Source organism: Myotis yumanensis, unplaced genomic scaffold (genome assembly GCF_028538775.1).
Source record: "Myotis yumanensis isolate MYYU_CA2020_CCGP unplaced genomic scaffold, mMyoYum1.0.hap1 SCAF_10, whole genome shotgun sequence".
NCBI lineage: Eukaryota > Metazoa > Chordata > Mammalia > Chiroptera > Vespertilionidae > Myotis > Myotis yumanensis.
Genome location: NW_027223761.1, coordinates 71684092 through 71704229, shown reverse-complemented (window position 1 = coordinate 71704229; position 20138 = coordinate 71684092). Strand labels below are relative to the sequence as shown.

The 20138-nt window shown below is 36.2% G+C and overlaps 1 protein-coding gene across 4 annotated transcripts in view; it reads left to right on the top strand.

Moving 5' to 3' along the window:
* Positions 1 to 20138, top strand: part of ATM (ATM serine/threonine kinase) — a 126761-nt gene that overhangs the window by 53404 nt on the left and 53219 nt on the right. For all 4 annotated transcript variants that reach the window (XR_011472865.1, XM_070425974.1, XM_070425973.1 and 1 more), the window contains 9 exons: positions 899 to 1014; positions 2125 to 2251; positions 2918 to 3117; positions 6900 to 7074; positions 7747 to 7911; positions 9121 to 9253; positions 13406 to 13501; positions 15462 to 15633; positions 18850 to 18991. Coding sequence is in view for 3 of the 4 variants with exons in the window: in XM_070425974.1 (XP_070282075.1) it covers positions 899 to 1014; positions 2125 to 2251; positions 2918 to 3117; positions 6900 to 7074; positions 7747 to 7911; positions 9121 to 9253; positions 13406 to 13501; positions 15462 to 15633; positions 18850 to 18991 (1326 nt within the window). In the remaining variant the exon portion in view is untranslated. The remainder of the gene's footprint in view (positions 1 to 898; positions 1015 to 2124; positions 2252 to 2917; positions 3118 to 6899; positions 7075 to 7746; positions 7912 to 9120; positions 9254 to 13405; positions 13502 to 15461; positions 15634 to 18849; positions 18992 to 20138) is intronic.

Here is a 20138-nt window from a genome sequence, read left to right as displayed (position 1 = left end):
TGGCTGAGGTGTAAGGTAGCAGACCCATGAGGTAGAGAATTTATGCTCTTTGTAAGGCTACCTATAGTAGGAAGTGATTGACAAAGAGTTTGCTCCTGTTGGGTTTTAGTCTATTGTTGATGATGAAGTGTAGGTAGCAACTAGCTTCAGAATTTGGGATATCAACCAAGGGAGAAGTCATGCAGGGAACAAAGAGATGATTATTGCTAGTCACTGAGACTTTTTACTAGTAAAGTTTTCTTAGTGGAATAGCAGTCCCAAATAAGAGTAAAATGCAGATTGAGGAGCAGTACATATTAGTGGGGAATTTAGTTGTCAAGGAAATGATTAGATTGAGCAATTTAATGTAGACCTGAAGGCTTCATCAATTAAAATGATTATTTTAAAAAATATATATATTTTTATTGATTTGAGAGATAAAGGGAGACGGAGAGAGAGATAGAAACATCAATGATGAGAGAGAATCATCAATCGGCTGCCTCCTGCACACCCCACACTGAGGACTGAACCTGCAACCTGTGCATATGCCCTGACCAGGAGTCCAACCGTGACCTCCTGGTTCATAGGTCAACTCTCAACCGCTGAGCCATGCCAGCTGGACTAAAATGATTCTTTAAAATTAAAGGGCCCAGCGGGTCCCATGGTGTAATGGTTAGCACTCTGGACTTTAAAATTAAAGGGTAATATTAAGGGAGTCTTGTTTGGTGTGGTTTCTTTACTTTCCTCTCAGTTTATAAGTTGGCTGCATAGCAGAAAAAAAATGGAGTTAGGTGTACGTCTTGCAGATAGACTTTGGCCATCTATTTCCTTCTATGGTCACTGGATAATATTGGAAATGAGGCAATAACATGAGCCCCTTGACAGACATAAAAACTTAATTAATTTTATGTCCTTGCAGATTGACCATTTATTCATTACTAATTTACCAGAGATTGTGGTAGAGTTACTGATGACGTTGCATGAACCTGGGACTGCTGGTGCCAACCAAAGCACTGACCTCTGTGACTTTTCAGGGTATGGGTATTTTATTTTAATTTATTTTTAAATTAAATTAAATTTTTTCCATCATATATTTATCAGGGTATGGGTATTTTAGACTTAGAGAATTAGCTGCAACTTCAGAAGTTTATTGGCAAATGTATTGGTTGACACCTTCAATTGTCTATTTCAGTTTTTAGGCACATACTCCGCTTTTAAATTATTTCTTTAAAAATGACTTCCTTTGAATTGAAGTAATTACCTATCTCCTTCTACTGTAGCCTTGCTGTAATTACTGTCCTTTCTAATTGACCTGTTTGTTTGCACATTCAGTGAGCTTTTTTCTTCATTGTTTCTGTAGTATTTGAGCATTGTGCCATTGGTTGTCTCTTCAAATTTTCTTCCTTATGACACTTTATTTTATGTTCTCCTCTCCTTATCTATGACTTGCGTTTTTAGATCACGTTTTCTTTATCACTCTTCTTAGCTATCAGAATATTACTATACTACAATGTAATTTGGATGTGTAAACCCACTTGGTTGTACATGAATGTTAGTTATCTTCCCAGCTTGATTTTGTAAATGGCTGGAAAGCATCCTTTATTTTTTTGGTATGCCCTATAGTGCTAGGCATATTAAATAATAATACCATCTACCAGAGTGTGTGTGTGTGTATGTGTATATATATATATATATGTATGTGTGTGTGTGTGTATATATATATATATATATATATATATATATATATATAATTTCATGTGCTACAAATAATGTTTGATTGCTGTGTCTTAAATAGTATTCTGTTTACAGTACTAGCATAGAGCTTTAATTCAGACCTGAAGTAGAATGAGTGACATTAAACCTCTTTTGTGGGATCACCATTAACTTCATAAAAGATTTTTTAAGCAAATCATTTAAAAACTGATTAAATCCTAGAAGGTAAAGGTATGTAAATACTCTGGTTGATGAATATAGACTGTGATATGTCATTTTATTAAAAATAGTTTTCAGTAGAGAAATAATTTTTTAATTTGAGGTTATTATAATCTAAACTTTTATTCTGGAATTTCACTGGTCTGTCAACAAGTCTATTTTTTCTTGATTAGTTTGTTCTGAAAATGATGACTCTTTTCCTATAACTCTTAGGGATTTGGATCCTGCTCCTAATCCACCTCATTTTCCATCGCATGTGATTAAAGCAACATTTGCCTACATCAGCAGTTGCCATAAAACCAAGTTTAAAAGCATTTTAGAAATTCTTTCCAAAAGCCCTGTAAGTATACATTAGTAGTATAGTAACTGAGACGAGAATTCCTTCGTTTTCAGCCAGAAAACGTACATTGTAAGGAGAAAAAAAGTAAACAAATGGAAAATTCAACTGAATTAATTAAGAAGAAAAACACTTATTCACAAGTTTATATCTTGGTATTTTACTTGTCAGTATTAATTGAATTGTGTCACATATGAGGGCTGAATTTTTTTATTACATTTTAGTCATATATTGGCTCAGAATTTTTTTTAAAATATGCTATAATTTTTAAAAATATGCTTTTATTGATTTCAGAGAGAGGAAGGGATAGGAACATTAAAAATGAGAGAGAATCATTGATCAGCTGCCTTCTGCATGCCCCCTACTGGGCATCAAGCCTGCAACCTGGGCATGTGTCTGGACTGGGAATCAAACTGTGACCTTCTGGTCGATGCTCAACCACTGAGCCACACCAGCTGGGCAAATATGCTATTTAATTACAGTGTATGAAAATTAAATAAATTGACAATAGTTGTTTATGTTTAAGATAGTAATTTTCTTAATGTAATATTTTGCATTTGATATCAGACCCAAAACTAAATTCTGCAATTTTGAGTACAAAATGTACTTATTATACCACAGTATATGTGATTTGACAAGTTTTTACTAAAATGTATCTTTATTTTCTAGGATTCCTATCAGAAAATTCTTTTAGCCATATGTGAACAAGCCACAGAAACAAATAATGTTTATAAAAAGCACAGAATTCTTAAAATATATCACCTGTTTGTTAGTTTATTACTGAAAGATATAAAAACTGGCTTAGGAGGAGCTTGGGCCTTCGTTCTTCGAGATGTTATTTATACTTTGATTCACTATATCAACAAAAGGTAAATAATATATATAGACCAAGATCGAAGTATTTTTCTACCCTGTTATCTTAATTGAAAATTTATATGCTGGTAAGAGGTAGACACCAGAGTATTGTTTCCTGAATTTATATCTATCTGGTTTTTTAAAAAATAAATTGCATTACTACTTCTCCAAATCTTAAGTACTAGAAATCTTAATTTTTAATGGTCTTCAACATTTTAAAATAAAAATTCTAATTTTAGATGGCTTGAAATATATATGTTACCATAGCAGTTCTGGTCACCAATTCCAATGTGTGTGTGTGTTGAGGGGGGGGGGGGGGGGGGCGTTGGGGGACAGGTTTTTCACACATATCCAAGGAATTCTCCAGACCCAGCTGGTGTCTTACAGTTCAACTCAATGTTGATGAGACAGTGTCAGATCCCAGAGGTTAAAGGCTCTCAGTTCTATGAGATTTCCTCCCCTTACCCCACACCCCAATCACATGCCAGTGATAAATCCAGGTTATCATCTGTGCCTCTGACCACCTGGCTGTAGATTATAGGTTCTAATGACCCCACCTGCCTTGTGTCTGAGTAGTTTGCTCGATTGGCTCATAGAACTTGAGAAACCCCTTTACTCACTAGATTACCAGTTTTTTTTGTAAAAGAGGATATAACTCAGGATCAGCCAGTCGAATTTGATGCATAGCACTTCCATTAGTGCTGGGCCTGGGGCCAGTTAGCAAGGGGCATGGGGCATGCTAATGCCAGATGTGTTTTTTAGGGTTTGTGAACTTTGAGAGATTTTAGGAAAGGTTACAGCATGATGCAAGACAGGCCATTTGTATTGAAAAGCCACTGGAAGTGGCTTGGGTGGGCTGCAAGTTGGGTGGGTTAGGACCTTAGGCCATCACCGGGAGGTGGGGACTGGGGAGAGGACATGGATGGAGACTCAGCAAAGGAACAGTGGCCTCTGCCAGCACTTCTGTATGGGAGAAAACTGCCCCTTCAATCCTATCCCTAAAACCAGATAATTCAGTTCTTCCCAGTATGTCCCTGGCGCCTTTAAGATAGTAGGTGCCTAGGATTCCATCAGCCCTTTGTCTTACAATCTCCACTGATTTTCACAGTCAGGAGTTACGGGGACTTCTCTTCCTGGCACTGTGACCTTGGGCTGGGGAACCGGGTGTGGGTCTGGAACTCCTTGCTCTTCTGCAGTGGAAATGTCCTTCCCGATTTTTAACCCCCACATATGGGTCCACACCTAATGTGGACCAGCAGGTTCCGATCTTCATCCTTCCTACCTGTCTGAATATGGCTTCATTTATATCCTTATTTGTAGGACTTCTGTTGAGCTAGAGCTCAGGCAGTTCTGAATAATGGTTGTTCTATAGTTTAGTTTTAATTTTTTAAAAATATGGTTTTATTGATTTTAGAGGGAGAGAAATATCAATTGGCTGCCTTTTGCATGTCCCCCATTGGGGATCAAGCCTGTAACTCGGGAATGTGCCCCAACAGGAATCAATGCATGGAATGATGCTCAACCAATTGAGGCACAGTGGCCAGAGCTAGTTTAGTTTTAATTTTGATGTGGTTGTGGCAGGATGCCAGTATCACCTTTTTGTATGCTGTCATCTTGACCCCATTTTTAAAAATTATGTTGTCTTTTTGTCATTGAGTTGTAGCAGTTCTTTATATAGTCCTGGGTTTGACTTTTTTTTTGTTATTGTTGAAGGCTACAGTAGTCCATTTGCTTCATGAGTTTATTCAACTATTTTTACAGAGAATGTATTCCTTGTATATGTGGCCACTGAAGACTGTTCTTAACTTGTGTTCAGGTAGTGTTTTGATGGAGATTTCCTTGAATACCCGGAACCAGAAAAAGAGAGAGAGAAACCTTTTGTAGTTTTTGTAGATTAGCAGATAGTACTCTCCCTCAGCCCTTAGCCAGGCTTGCACTGAGCCTAGGGATCAGCCCAAAGTGAAAGCTTATGGTCTTCAAAGGTAGTTTTTGAGCAAGCATCTTACCTTGGGCATGTGTGTGACTTCCTAAATTCCCCAAATATATGGTGAATCTGAGTACTCTAATATCCCAAGGAAGCTCTCTCCCCAATTCTCCCTCCTAGGCAATCAGTTGTATGTGTCAACAATAATCTTTGGTCCCAGGCAGCTGTGGGCTGTTGGCTAGCTTAATGTTTTCAAGCAATGCCCACAGCTTTTCCAGCCTTCAAATATCTCTCAGACAGGTTTAGAACAGACATACACAGTAATATGTGAATGAGGTCTGCTCTGCTTTCTGGAGAACTAAGGACCAGTTGGGGAATGCAGTTTTCAAGACTGGCCAACCTGGGGAGAGGGTGAGACAGGGCAACTAAAATCACCAAAGAGCTTTGCTGCAGTTTTTAGGTTGCCTTTTTCTTGGTGAAGAGTTTGTTTGATTGCTGTAAACCTTTGACTGTTTACAAGAGTTCTAACAAAGTACTGATAATTCTTTTTTTAAAAATTGGCTGTTTGATACAAATGGTTTTTATTTTATACTATTCTTGGAGATCTTTTCATGACAAGCTGTAGAGCTGCTACATTCTTTTTTAAAAAAAATATTTTATTGATTTTAGAGAGAAAGGGAGAGAGAGATAGAAACATCACTGGTGGAAGAGAATAATTGATGGGCTGCCTCCTGCAAACCTCCTACTGAGGATTGAGCCCACAACCCGGGCATGTGCCCTTGACCAGAATTGAACCCAGGACCCTTCAATCCACAGTCCAGTGCTCTATCTGCTGAGCCAAACTGGCTAGGGCGCTGCTGCATTCCTTATTAAACTTTTTTAAAATTTATTTTAAAATTACAGTTTATAGACAATATTACATTAGTTTCACATAGTACAACGTAGTGATTGGACATTTATAAATATAAAGGGTTTATAATATACTACATAAATTACTAAATATAATATTAAAATTAAATATACTACAAAAGGTTTACAATATACTAGTAAAGGTAATGCAGTATTATTGACTATATTTCCTATGCTGCACCTAACATCATCATGACTATTTTTATAACTGGAAATCTGTATTTCCTAATTCCTTTCACCTTTTCACCCATTCCTCTATTATCCATTCCATCTGGCCACCATCAATTTGTTCTCTGTATCTATGAGTTTGTTTCTGTTAGTGGGATTGTAAATTGGTACAGCTACAATGGAAAACAGTGTGGAGGTTCCTTAAAAAATTCAAAATAGAAATGCCTTATGATCCAGCAATTCCACTTCTGAATATCTGAAAAAATCCAAAACAGTAATTCGAAAAGATATATCCATCCCTATATTCATTACAGCATTATTTCCAATAGCCAAGATATAGAAACAACCTAAGTGCCCATCAATAGATGACTAGACAAAGACAGTGTGGTACACACACACACACACACACACACAGGAACCTTACTCAGCTGTAAAAAAGAATGAAATCTTTCTATTTGTGACAACATAGATGAACCTAGAGGGTATTATACTAAGTGAAATAAGTCAGACAGAAGAAGACAAATGATTTCACTTATATGTGAAATCTAACAAATAAACAAACAAAACAGAAACAAACTCATGGTTCTTGTTTTTCAGTGTCTCAGGAGAGATTGGAGCTGCCTACTCCACCATTTTGCTGATGCCACTTCTCTTTTTTGGTTTAAGGATTTGGATATGAAAGTGACTTTTATGTTAAGCCATAACATAATTTGAGCTGCTGACTAAAAGTGATGATAGAATGAGTTTATATCAAACTAGTTGCCTAGAAGTTAACTGTTCTCCCCCCCATAACAGGCCTTCTCGTTTTATGGATGTGTCATTGCGTAGCTTCTCCCTTTGTTGTGATCTGTTAAGCCACATTTGCCGCACCGCAGTGACTTGCTGTAAGGATGCTTTAGAAAATCATCTTCATGTTATTGTTGGTACACTGATACCCCTTGTGGATAGTCAGATGGAAATTCAGGAGCAGGTAATTTCATAATCCATTTTCAAAATGATATTTGAATTACACGTATAAATTATTCATGAAAGGAGCTGAATATTTCATGTTTACTTGGTATAATTCTTAATTTTAATGAAAATCCTATATAATAAAAGGCTAATATGCAAATCAACTGAATGATGGAATGACTGGTCGCTATGACGTTCTTTGACCATCAGGGGGCAGACGCTCAACACAGGAGCTGCCCCTTGGTGGTCAGTGCGCTCCCACAGGGGGAGCGCCACTCAGCCAGAAGCCAGGGTCACAGCAGTCGGACACCCCCCGAGGGCTCCCGGACTGCGAGAGGGTGCAGGCCAGGCAGAGGGGAACCCCCCCCCCCCCCCCCGCAAGTGCACGAATTTCGTGCACTAGGCCTCTAGTTACTTATATAAAATGTTTCTATAACATTGGCATTTTTATACTTCAGGGCCCATCCTGTAGAAATACTTCAATGATTTGTTGAATTATTTGAAAGCACTTTAACGGTTTGTTGAATTACTTTAAAGCATTGAAATAGCTGGGGTCCTTAGAAGTAATTAGGATAGTTTATCTGAATTAGGTTAGCAAAGTTGTTATTTATTACAATGGGTTTGGTTATTTTACTTTAAAATATAATTAAGTCATTTGTCCCCTTTCATTTTTTTTTTAAATTATGTTTAGGTATTGGACTTGTTGAAATACTTAGTGATAGATAACAAGGACAATGAAAACCTCTATATGATGATTAAACTTTTAGATCCTTTTCCCGACCATGTTGTCTTTAAGGATTTGCGTATTACTCAACAGAAAATCAAGTACAGTAGAGGATCCTTTTCACTCTTGGAGGTAATAATTATTCCATCATCTAACTATTTTATATTAGAAAGGATAGAAAGTAGTACCTTTTGAAAACTATAATGCTTTAAATGTGAAAAATTGAATGTTTTTAAAAAATTATGATAAAAATATAGCGTGAGAACAAACCTCTAAAATAAAAACTGAATCTTAATATATCCTCTTGCATTGCAGTGAAAGTATAAATATGAAAGTTTTTTTGTAAACATTTAATTTAAATATTGATGAGATATAACATATGCTTGATTTTCATATGCATAAACTCTATTTTTTTTAAATTTTGTTTTATTGCATAAAATATTACAAAGAGTAGTACATATGTCTCCTTTTTTTCCCCCTTGACCTTCCCCCAGCCACCCCTACCCCCCAGTGTCTTGTGTCCATTGGTTATGCTTATATGTATGCATACAAGTCCTTCAGTTAATCTCTTACCCACCCCCCTCAACCCTCCCTGGCCTTCCTGCTGTAGTTTGACAGTCTGTTCGATGCTGCTCTGCCTCTGTATCTATTTTTGTTCATCAGTTTATAATGGTCTTTATTATCCATAAATGAGTGAGATCATGTGGTATTTTTCTTTCATTGACTGGCTTATTTCACTTAGCATAATGCTCTCCAGTTCCATTTATACTGTTGCAAATGATACGAATTCCTTCTTTTTTACAGCAGCATAGTATTCCATGTGCATAAACTCTTTTAATATCTCAAAATTACTGCCTGATTCTTTGAGGGACAATTTAATGTTTGAATTAAAGAGTTTTCCAAATTTTAGTTCTGTCTTAATCTTTATAAACTTCAAAAGTATGTCCAGATACATTTTTCCTTATAAATCTTATTATAATTTAAAAATGATGCTCTGTATTTTGCTGTATATCAATATGAAAATATAGGTAAATATATTAAAGTCTAAAACTAGTTACAGTACTAAGTGAGTAGAAATTTAAGCTTTCTTTTCCAATTGAGTATGCTATAATCTTGCAATCTAACTGTTATATCGTGAGGGAATCTATTAGAATTTAAATTAAAACATTATAGGGTTTGAAATAGAGGAAATAATTTACTTCTAACTTGTTTGGTAGTAATAGTGAGATGAGTCAGTGTCTATAAAAGGCACTTACTAATTTTTTTTTTCAAGCTTTATTTCACAGACTTAACCAATACATGTCAAAAGCAATTCCATTTTTAACAAATTTTCTCTTTTAGGAAATTAACCATTTTCTCTCAGTAAGTGTTTATGATGCACTTCCATTGACAAGGCTTGAAGGATTGAAGGATCTTCGAAGACAGCTAGAACAACATAAAGATCAGATGGTGGAGCTCATGAGAGCCTCTCAAGGTACTAATTTTAATGACGTGGGTTATTTGTACCTATTCCTTTTTGAAAGAATCTTTTATAAATTCTTGCTGTTGGTTTAATTGCCGTGGACTTAGATTCTCATCATTTAGTTCAGACTTTCATCATTTCTCATCTAACTATAAAAGACTTCCTAATGGTCTTCTGACCTTGAACTACTCCCACTTTATCCATCCTCTATACCTCTGCCAGAATGATTTCTCTAAACCCAAACATGATCATGTTATTTCATTGTTTAAAAAAGGTTAACTCTCCCTAGCTGGTTTGGCTCAGTGGATAGAGTGTCGGCCTGTGGACTGAATGTTCCTGGGTTCAATTCCAGTCAAGGGCACACGCCCGGGTTGCGAGCTCGATCCCCAGTGGGGGTATGCAGGAGGCAGCCGATCAATTATTCTCTCAGCATTGATGTTTCCATCTCTCTTTCCCTATCCCTTCCTCTCTGAAATCAAAAAATATATTTCTTTAAAAAAAACGGTTAACTTCCTGCTGCCTAAAAGAGACATGAATTTTTTAGAGCCAGGCATACAAGGTGTGTCTGCCTACTACTCCAATTTCTTTTTATTTTTGGTCTAAAACTTCTACATTAATTAAAGACAAATAGGCTAATTGACCGTACCTTTGCTACACCCAAGCCACACCCACCAGACAATCAGAGTGACTATATGCAAATTAATCCAATCAAGGTGGCAGCTGGCAGCCACGGAGCTGGAGCAAGCAGGAGGCTTGGTTGCCCTGGCGATGGAGGAAGCCAAGCTTCTCGCCTGCTCTGGCCGGCTGTGGCCTACGCAAAAGGCAACAAAGTTTCAATTATAGAAGCTAAATAAATCCCAGATACCTGCTTTCAGCCAGCCTCCATTGGGAGCTTGGATGGCTGGGGGCTGTGGCCAGCATGCAAACAGCCATCATCCCCTCACCCAGGCTAGCCAGGGACCCCAGCAGGACCCTCCACCCTGAAGGGGGTGTAGCCAGTCTGAAAACGGCCCTCAGCCCCTCACCCAGGCTAGCTAGGCACCCCAGCGGGACCCCCACCCTGATCTGGGACACCCTTCAGGGCAAACCAGCCAGCCCCCACCCATGCACCAGGCCTCTATCCTATATAATTAAAGGGTAATATGCAAATTGACCCTAACAGCAGAGCGACTGGGAATGACTGGTCACTATGACACTCACTGACCACCGGGGGACAGACGCTCAATGCAGGAGCTTCCCCCTGGTGGTCAATGTGCTCCCACAGTGTCCACTTGCAAGCGGGAGCAGGCCCAGCTGCAGAGGAGGCGGGAGAGGCTCCCATCACCACCGCTGTACTGGCAGCCATCAGCCAGGCTTGTGGCTGAGCAGAGCTTGTTTTTTGTTGTTGAGTGGTGTGAGTTCTCTATATATTTTGAATATTAACCCCTTGTCAGAGCTGTTGTTTTCAAATATCTTCTCCCATTCTGTTGGTTGCCTTTTTGTCTTATTGGTGGTTTCTTTTGCTGTACAGAATCTCTTTAGTTTGATATAACCCCATTAAAAAAATTTTTTTTTCACTTCCCTTGCCTTCTGGGTCAAATGCTCCAAATTCTCTCTAAGACCAAAGTCCATAACTTTAGTATAAGGAGAGAAACAGTAGTTTAGTTTCATTCTTTTGCATGTGGCTTTCCAATTTTCCTAGCACCACTTATTGAAGAGGCTTTCTTTTCTCCATTGTGTGTTTTTGGGCTTCTTTGTTGAAAATTATTTGACCATATACATGTGGATTTATTTTTGGGCTCTCAATTCTATTCCATTGGTCTGTGTGTCTGTTTTTCTGTCAATAGCATGCTGTTTTGAATCTTGTTGCTTTGTAGTATAATTGGCAGTCAGGGAATGTGATATTCCAGCTTTGTTCTTTTTTCTCAGGATTGTGTTGGCTATTCAGGGTATTTTGTGGGTTCATACAAATCTGATGACTTTCTGTTCCGTTTCTTTAGAAAAAAAGACATTGGGATTTTGATGGGAATTGCATTAAATCTATATATGGCTTCGAGTAATATGGCCGTTTTAACTATGTTGATTTTTCCAGCCCATGAACATGGGAATATCTTTCTATGTTGTTGTGGCTTTTTCAATCTCTTTTAATAATGCTTTGTAATTTTTAGTATATAGGTCCTTCACACCCTTCAAGTTTATTCCTAGGTATTTTATTATTTTGCAATTGCAAAAAGAATCTTTTTCCTTTCTTTTTCTGAAATATTATTAGCATGTAAGAATGCAATGGATTTTTGTACATTTATTTTGTATCTTTCAACTTTACTGTATTGGTTTCTAATAGCTTCTTTTTTGGTGGAATTGTTAGGGTTTTCCATATAAAGAACTATGTCATCTGTAAAAAGTGACAAGTTTACTTTCACATTCCCAATGTAGATGCCTTTTATTTCTTTCTCTTGCCTGATTTCTCTGGCTAGGACTTCCAGTACTGTGTTGAATAAGAGTGATGAGAGTGGACATCCTTATCTTGTTCCTGATCTTAGAGGAAAAGCTTTCAGTTTTTCACCATTGAGTATGGTATTAACTAAGGGTTTATTATATAAGGCCTTTATTATGTACTTTATTATGTACTTTCTCTCTATACTCATTTTATTGTTTTAATTATAAATAAGTGTTGTGTCATGTCATGTGCTTTTTCTTCATCTATTGATATGATCATATGATTTTTATCTTTTATTTTGTTAATTTGGTATATCACATTGATTTATTTGCATATGTTGAACCATCCTTGTGCCTCTGAAATGAACCCCACTTCATCGTGATGTATTATGTTTTTAATGTATCATTGTATTTGATTTGTTAGGGTTTTGTTTACAATTTTTGCATCTGTATTCATCAGAGATATTGGTCTGTATTTCTCTTTTTTGCGTGGGTTATCCTTGCAAGGTTTTGGTAGTAGGGTTATGTTGACCACATAAAATGAGTTAGGAAGCTTCTTCAAATTTTTGGAAGAGTTTGAGAAGGATAGGGATCCAGTCTTTGAATGTATGGTAGAATTCACTAATGAAGCCATCTGGTCTTGGGCTTTTGACGTTTTGGGAGTTGTTTTTTTAAAAAAATATATTTTTTTCTCATTGATTTCAGAGAGAGGAAGGGAGAAAGAGAGAGAGAAACATCAATAATGAGGGAGAATCATTGATCGGCTGCCTCCTGCATACCCCCTATTGGGGATTGAGCCCACAGCCGAGCATATGCCCTCATCAGGAATTGAACCTTGACTTCCTAGTTCATAGGTCAAATCTCGACCACGGTTTTTGGGAGGTTTTTGATGGTTGTTTCAATTTCCTCATTATTGATTGGTCTGTTTAGATTTTCCAGTTCTTCGTGATTCAGTCTAGGAAGGTTATTTATTTATTCAGTCTAGGAAGGTTGGAATTTATACATTTCCTCTTGGTTATTGAATTAGGTGTCATATTCTTTCATAATGTTCTTGAATGATCCTTTGTATATCTGTGGTATCTGTAGTAACGTCTCTTTTCTATTTTATTTACTTATCTTTTCTCTATTGAGTATAGCCAGATGTTTGTCAATTTTTTTAATCTTTCAAAGAACCAGCTCTTTGCATAAATATTTTTGTATAGTCCTTTAGCTCTCTATTTTATTTAATTCTGCTGTAATTTTTATTATTTTCTTTCTTCTGCTTACTTCGGGCTGCTTTTCTTCTTCTTCTAGTTCTTTATATGCAGTGTTATGTGTTTACTTGGGATTTTTTTTGTTTCTTGATATTGGCCTGTAATGATATAAACTTCCCTCTTATTACCACATTTGCAGTATCCCAAAATTTGATATGTCATATTGTCATTCTCATTTGTCTTTCTATATCTTTTTATCTCACATTTTATTTCTTCTTTGACCCAGTCGGTTTTTCAGTAGCATGTTTTTTAACCTCCACATATTTGTATTTTTTTCCACTTCCTTTTTGCAGTTGATTTCTAATTTCAGAGCATTGTGGTCAGAGAATAGTTTGGTTATCACTTAATATTTTTTGAAGTGCTCATGATTTAAAACCTTTTCAAAAAACTTTATAAAAGTTTTCTAGTCAGATAATTTAAATATATAAAATGTAATATCATAAAGAAAAGTGTTGTTTCCATTATAGTTTAATGTTTTTTCCAAAACTGCTTCTAGGTAACCCACAAGATGGCATAATGGTGAAGCTGGTTGTCAGCTTGTTACAGTTATCTAAGATGGCGTTAAATCACACTGGTGAAAGAGAAGTTTTAGGTAACTATTTGGCTGAATGACTCTGAGTTTTTTGTTTGAGTGGACATCTTTATAATTTTCAAAATCAGTAAAAGTTTATCATTTGAGGTATTGGGGAAATGTAAGATGCTAGCTAAGTAATATTTCTATTTAGCTCAAGCGTCCCTAAGCTGCCCTCCTTTTATATTTTCTTCCTTAGACATTCATTTACTTTTTACTTTATGCATAAAGTAAAAGTTAGTTATTTACACATTTATAACTGTGAATTTGAAAATGTTTTGTAAATATTTAGGAAAGTCAGATATACCTATTTGTAGTGAAGTTGAAGATAAATTGATGTATATTATAAATGACTGGTACTTAATATCTTTCTTATATAACTGAAATAAGAATGAGGATTTGGAGTGCTGGACTAAAGTCACATATTAAAACCATATTCAAGTCCTTTACTATCACCATTTGGAGGAAACCTGATGTAAGATAAATAGCCAATATCATGTCTAGAGTGTAGCTGTTTAGGTTTGGTGCTTACAGGAGGGAAAAGTCACATTAAAACCAGCTTGAAGTCCTCATGACGGCATTGCTTCCAGTAAGAAGTGGGAGGAATAATAGCTGTTTCATACATCTTACTATCTTTCAATGGAGTCTTTTTTAACTTCTCATCGGGAGCCTAATATCTAGGGTACTTAACATTTTTTGATAAATTTTTAATTGAAATATATCTTACATTAGTAAATTGTACAGATCATAAGCATATAACTTGAAGAATTTTTATAAGAAGAATACACACCTGTACATCTAGCACCCAGACTAAGAAACAGAACCTCTCAGCGTCCTAGAATTTTTCTTTAACCAAGGAATTTACCCCTTTGTCCATAGTAATACTGGCTCTGGGGATAAATCTCATTTACTGCAAGAACCGTAAGTGGCTTTCCTGTGTAGCATAAAATCTTTGTACCCATGACTAACATCATACTTAATGTAAGAGATTGATGGTTTTCTCCCTCAAATCAAGAACGAGAAAGGTTGCCCACTTTTACCACTGCTATAGCCAGAGCAATTAGACAAGAAAAAGAGATAAAAATTATTCAAATTGGAAAGAAAGAAGGAAAATGATATCTATTCACAGATGACGTAATAATATATGTATATGATCCCAGAGAATCTATAAGAAAGCTACTATAATAGAGATAAATGAATTTAGCAAAGTTCTAGGATACAAGGGCAACACACAAAATTTAGTAGTGTTTATGTACACCAGCAGTGAACAATCTAAAAAGGAAATTCTACTTCATTTATAATTTCATTTGTAATAGTGTCTAAGAATTAAATATGTGCAGATAAACTTAGTCAAGGAGATGGAAAACTTGTACACATTCTCTTTGTTAGAAGCCAGTCACTAAGCACAACCCAACATAAATTAGGCTTCACCTTTTGAAAGGAGGACTATCAGAGAATTTGTGAACATATTTTAATAAATTCCACCATGACTGGCAAGGAGCATGAGGGAGTCCTTTGGCATGCTGAAAACGTTCTATCTTTATCTGGGTAGTGATAATACAGATGAGAAAAAATGAATTATGTGTGTGCGCATGCACGCATTTGTGTATGTGTGAGTTTTTGCTGAACTGAGTGTTTAAGGTTAGTGAACTTTATGTACTTAATATCAAAAAAAATTTAAGTTTTAAAGTCTGCTGATACTCTCATGCAGTAGCTATGTTTAAACTTTCATCCTTAATATCTATATTCTGTGACTAGTCTATTTCTTGGATATGATTCTATAGGAAAAATTATTGCCCACATGGATGATATGCAAAGAAAGTGATATAATATTTTGTTGCTGCTTTAATTTATTCCAAATCTTTGAGAGAAACTGAACTCTTGAAGGATGACAGAGTAACATTATATTTTGGAACTCAGGAAATTTTGTATGTATGATCTCTTAGCTATAACTCTACTGAAATGTAATTTCTGTATGTAGAGGCTGTCGGGAGCTGCTTGGGAGAAGTGGGTCCTGTAGATTTTTCTACGATAGCTATACAACATAGTAAAGATACATCTTATATTAAGGCCCTTGAGTTATTTGAAGATAAAGAACTTCAGTGGACACTTGTAATGCTGACCTACCTGAATAACACATTGGTAGAAGATTGGTGAGTACTTAATGACACTTTATTTCTGATAGCATTTACTTAATCTGACATTCAAGGAGAATGATACTCTCTCTTCACATAAATTAATAGTTCCAATAACTTTAAAGCTTTCTCTTTTAAGTTGTCATACTTTTCTTTCAATCTCAAGTATTTTAATGAAAATTGTTGGATTTTTATTAATGCATGAAATTACTGAAGCTCTTTTATGTACCAAGCATTTAATATGGTGAACTAGACAATGTCCATGTGAAATTCTGGTGAGAGTAGACTAGACAAATAGATAATAAGAAAATTGCCAGGTGGTTCTACATAGAACATTAAGATAGGGGAATGCAAAATGAAATATTGGGATATTTGTCAAAATCAAAGGTGTCACTCTTCCCAGCTAGACTATTTATGTCCTTTTTAAAGGAAGTTGTAGAGCCCTCGCCAGCATGGCTTCATGGCTTAATGGTTGTAGTGTTGACCCGAGCACTGAAGGGTCCCAGGTTTGATTCCCTGTCAAGGGCACGTACCTGGATTGCAGCTTCCCCATCCTGGTTGGCTCTTTCACTTCGATGCTTTTCTCTTCCCTCCCCCCTCCCTTCCACTCTCTATAAAAATCAATGGAAAAAATATCCTCCAGTGAGGATTAACAAACAACAACAAAGATAATAAATTGTAGCCCTGGCTGGTTTGGCTCAGTGGATAGAGTGTCGGCCTGCGGGCTGAGGGGTCCCGGGTTCGATTTCGGTCAGGGGCATGTACCTTGGTTGCGGGCACATCCCCAGTAGGGTGTGTGCAGGAGGCAGCTGATCGATGTTTCTCTCTCATCGATGTTTCTAGCTCTCTGTCCCTCTCCCTTCCTCTCTGTGGGAAAATCAATAAAATATATTTTAAAAAAAATAATAGAGCAGAAATTTCATAACTCAAAAATTATTAAGCTAATCAAACAGTTTTTACCCATTCTCTGCAAAACAAAATTGCAACAGATTTTTCAGCTTGCTGGTTATGAGATTATGGTTGCTTGCTTTCTTTGCCCCCCTTCCCATTTATCTGTTTATTTATTTTTGGTATATTTGAGCACCTCATCACAAATTTTTGGGTGTGGATCAAAGGATTTTAGCCCACAACTGGGGCATCTATCTAAGGTCAGTACGTATTTTGCATCTGTTTCCTTCCAAACCCTCCCCCTCCGTTTCTTGGGGAATAAATGATTGACAGTAATGTCTACCTGCCATGTTTTCATTGTTGATTTAATGGATATGTATTTTTCTCTCTTGTTGTTGTTTTTGCAATAAAAAGGCTGATGTGCTTTTCCCCAAAACATTTTATTATACTAATTTTCAAATGTACAGCAAAGTTGAAAGAATTTTGCAGTAACACCCGTATATTTACCACTTAGATTCTCCTAGGTTCTGTCATAACTATTTTACTACTATACTTGCTGTGTCACATCTAGCCATTCTCCTATCCATTTATTAATTAATCTCATTGTATGAACATATTTCAGATTACATCTGGCACAGTTTTGAAGAGATTTTCCACAGAAAAGTTGCAGGCATTAAGTGTTTCATTTGTAACACAGTAATTTGCAATTGATTTTTTCTGAAAAGGGGTACACAGATATTGGTTTGACTTAAACTTGAGAGATCTAGGGAACAAGTATAATTTGTTGTTCCTATCTTTCTTTTTTTTAAATACGTTTTTATTTTTAGAGAGAGAGGAAAGGAGAGGGGCAGAAAGAGAGAGAGAGAGAGAGAGAAACATCAATCATTTGCCTCCCATATGCAACCCCACCAGGGATTAAATCTGAAACTGGGTATGTACCCCGACTGGGAATCAAACAAGTGACCTTTTGGTGCATGGGATGACACTCAACCAACTGAGCCACACCAGCCAGGGCCCTATCTTTTTGTAATAGGGAAACTATCATTACATATTTATGGACTCTCAGTTCTACAGAGGGGATGTTGACCAAGGAATTCCCAGAATACCAGGTCATGGTGGGTTTGCTGAGGAAATGTCATTTGCTGATTGGAATGATCAGGAATCAGCTGTAAGATGATTAGGGATAAAACATTCCAGATGGGGAATATCTAGAGTGGAAATAAGCTTGGTGTGTTTGAGAAACAGAAGGAAACCTGGTGTGGAAGGAGATGGCATGAAATGAAATTAGAAAGGTAGAACTAATTTCGATAAGAAATTTAGATTTTATTTGAAATATGTAAAGCCATGGAGTGATAAGCAAAGTACTATCATGATGATGCTTACATTTTTACTCTGACTTTTATATGGCAAATGGATTATGATAGGGCAAAAGTGGAAACAGGAAGCCCTATTTTGAAACGTTTAGTAGTCCAGAGGACAAATGATGGTGACTTAGATTAGGTTGGCAGTAATGGAGATGAGATGGGAAATGGATGGAGCCAGGGTATGTTTTTAACAGAGAGCCAGCAGGACTTGCTGTTTAATTAGCTGTGGAGATGTAGGGAAATAGAGAGCAGTGAAGGATTAATTCAAGTTTATGATTTATGCTTTTATGTCTTAAATTGAGAAACCTAAAAGGAATTAGGCCTTTACAGTATTGGGCTTTATGACATTTTTTGTCAGCTGTTTCATTTTCAGTGCTCTTGTATTGCAGCCCTCACCCCCCCCCCCCTTTTTTTTTTTTTGCAAAAGAGAAGGCCCTTCACATTGTTACTAGAGGTTTTATATGTGTTACCTAATGATTCTCAGCTAGCTTCTGGTCAGAATAAGTGTGTATTTACCGTTTGTTTAAAATTGTTCTAGGTAATAATTTTATCATTTGGACGGAAATAGCATTCTGCCTTATCCCAAATTATTTGTATTTCTTAGAGAAAATATCAAAATATTGTCTTCTCAGGTGAATTACTATTGTCATTCTTATTGCTCATTTTTATTAGTTGGTATTATTTTACTTATTTTTATGAGTCCTTTTATATTTAGTAGTCATACTACAAATTTTATTGAAGAGAAAGCTATTGCAGTGATTAGTAACTCAAGTTTACTGAAAGAATATTAAAAATCCTTTGGTAATTTTGGCTGTGATGTAATATAATTTTATAGATGTAAAATTTACCAATAAGTGTAGAATTGTCCTAATGATATAAATTTTAGATTTCAATTTTGTTTTTTTATTGGATGTTGTTTAGCATTTATCAAGCTTAATAGTTGATATGTTTTTTAGGCTTTTGAATTATATCTGTTTTTCAGTGTCAAAGTGCGATCAGCTACTGTTACCTGCTTGAAAAATATTTTAGCCACAAAGACTGGCCATAGTTTCTGGGAGATTTACAAGACGACTACTGATCCCATGCTGATCTATCTACACCCTTTTAGAACATCGAGGAAAAAGGTCTTTCAAATAATAAATGTTGACTGTGTACCCACTATTCTAGAATTTTTTTTGTGTGTTTTTTTTTTCTATGGATAGGAATATCAAATTGCTTAAATGGTATTATACTAACATTTAAGCTCTTTTAGAAATAATTCCAGTTGAGCTATAGATAGCCTAGAGAGGTGATGATTGATTTTGGGGGGATTAGGAGAAGTTCTTAGTGATAGGCCTTTTTTCTTAGGAGTAAAAAACCCTAACTTAGCCCTGACTGGTTTGGCTCAGTGGATAGAGCATCGGCCTGCGGACTGAAGGGTCCCAGGTTCGATTCTGGTCAAGGGCATGTACCTTGGTTGCGGGCACATCCCCAGTAGGGGGTATGTAGGAGGCAGCTGATCGATGTTTTTCTCTCATCGATGTTTCTAACTCTCTATCCCTCTCCCTTCCTCTCTGTAAAAATTCAATAAAATATATTTAAAAAACAACAACAACACACCCCTAACTTAGATTTCATAACAGCCATTGATCCTGGGTGTGGTTATTAGGTGTTGAAATCAACAACTAAATATTTATTTCTATAGCAAGTTTTAAGTAATACAGTTCCCTAGTGAAATATAAGATGACCTATAAATGTCTCCCTTTTTCCATGTTGATATCATAAGATTCCACCAGGAGTACTCTGTGAAGTATATTTAAGAACTCTTGCTCTCCTTTAGTTTGAACATTCCCGTTTAATATTTGAAGTAGTGCCTTTTTGTTGTTGTTGTTATTGTTTTATTTTTTAGTCCTCACCTGAGGATATATTTTCACTGATTTTTAGAAAAAGAAACATTGATGTGAGAGAAACATCGATCAGTTGTCTCCCTCATGCACCCAGACCTAAGTATGTGCCCTGACCTAGAATCGAACCCACAACCTTTTGGTATAAGGGATGATGCTCCAATCAACAGAGTCACCCAGCCAGGGCTGAAATACTGCTTTTAAATATTATCATAAATATAACTTCAGTATTAGTGAAATTAATGGTAATTTAAACTATTAATAAAATTAGCAATGTAACCTGTCAAACACTATAGTTAGAACATTTTATAATATTATTTCATTTTGAAATCAATTCTGTGTGGTAGATTTGGACTGGTTTTGTATGTAAGACAGATGAGGCAGAGAG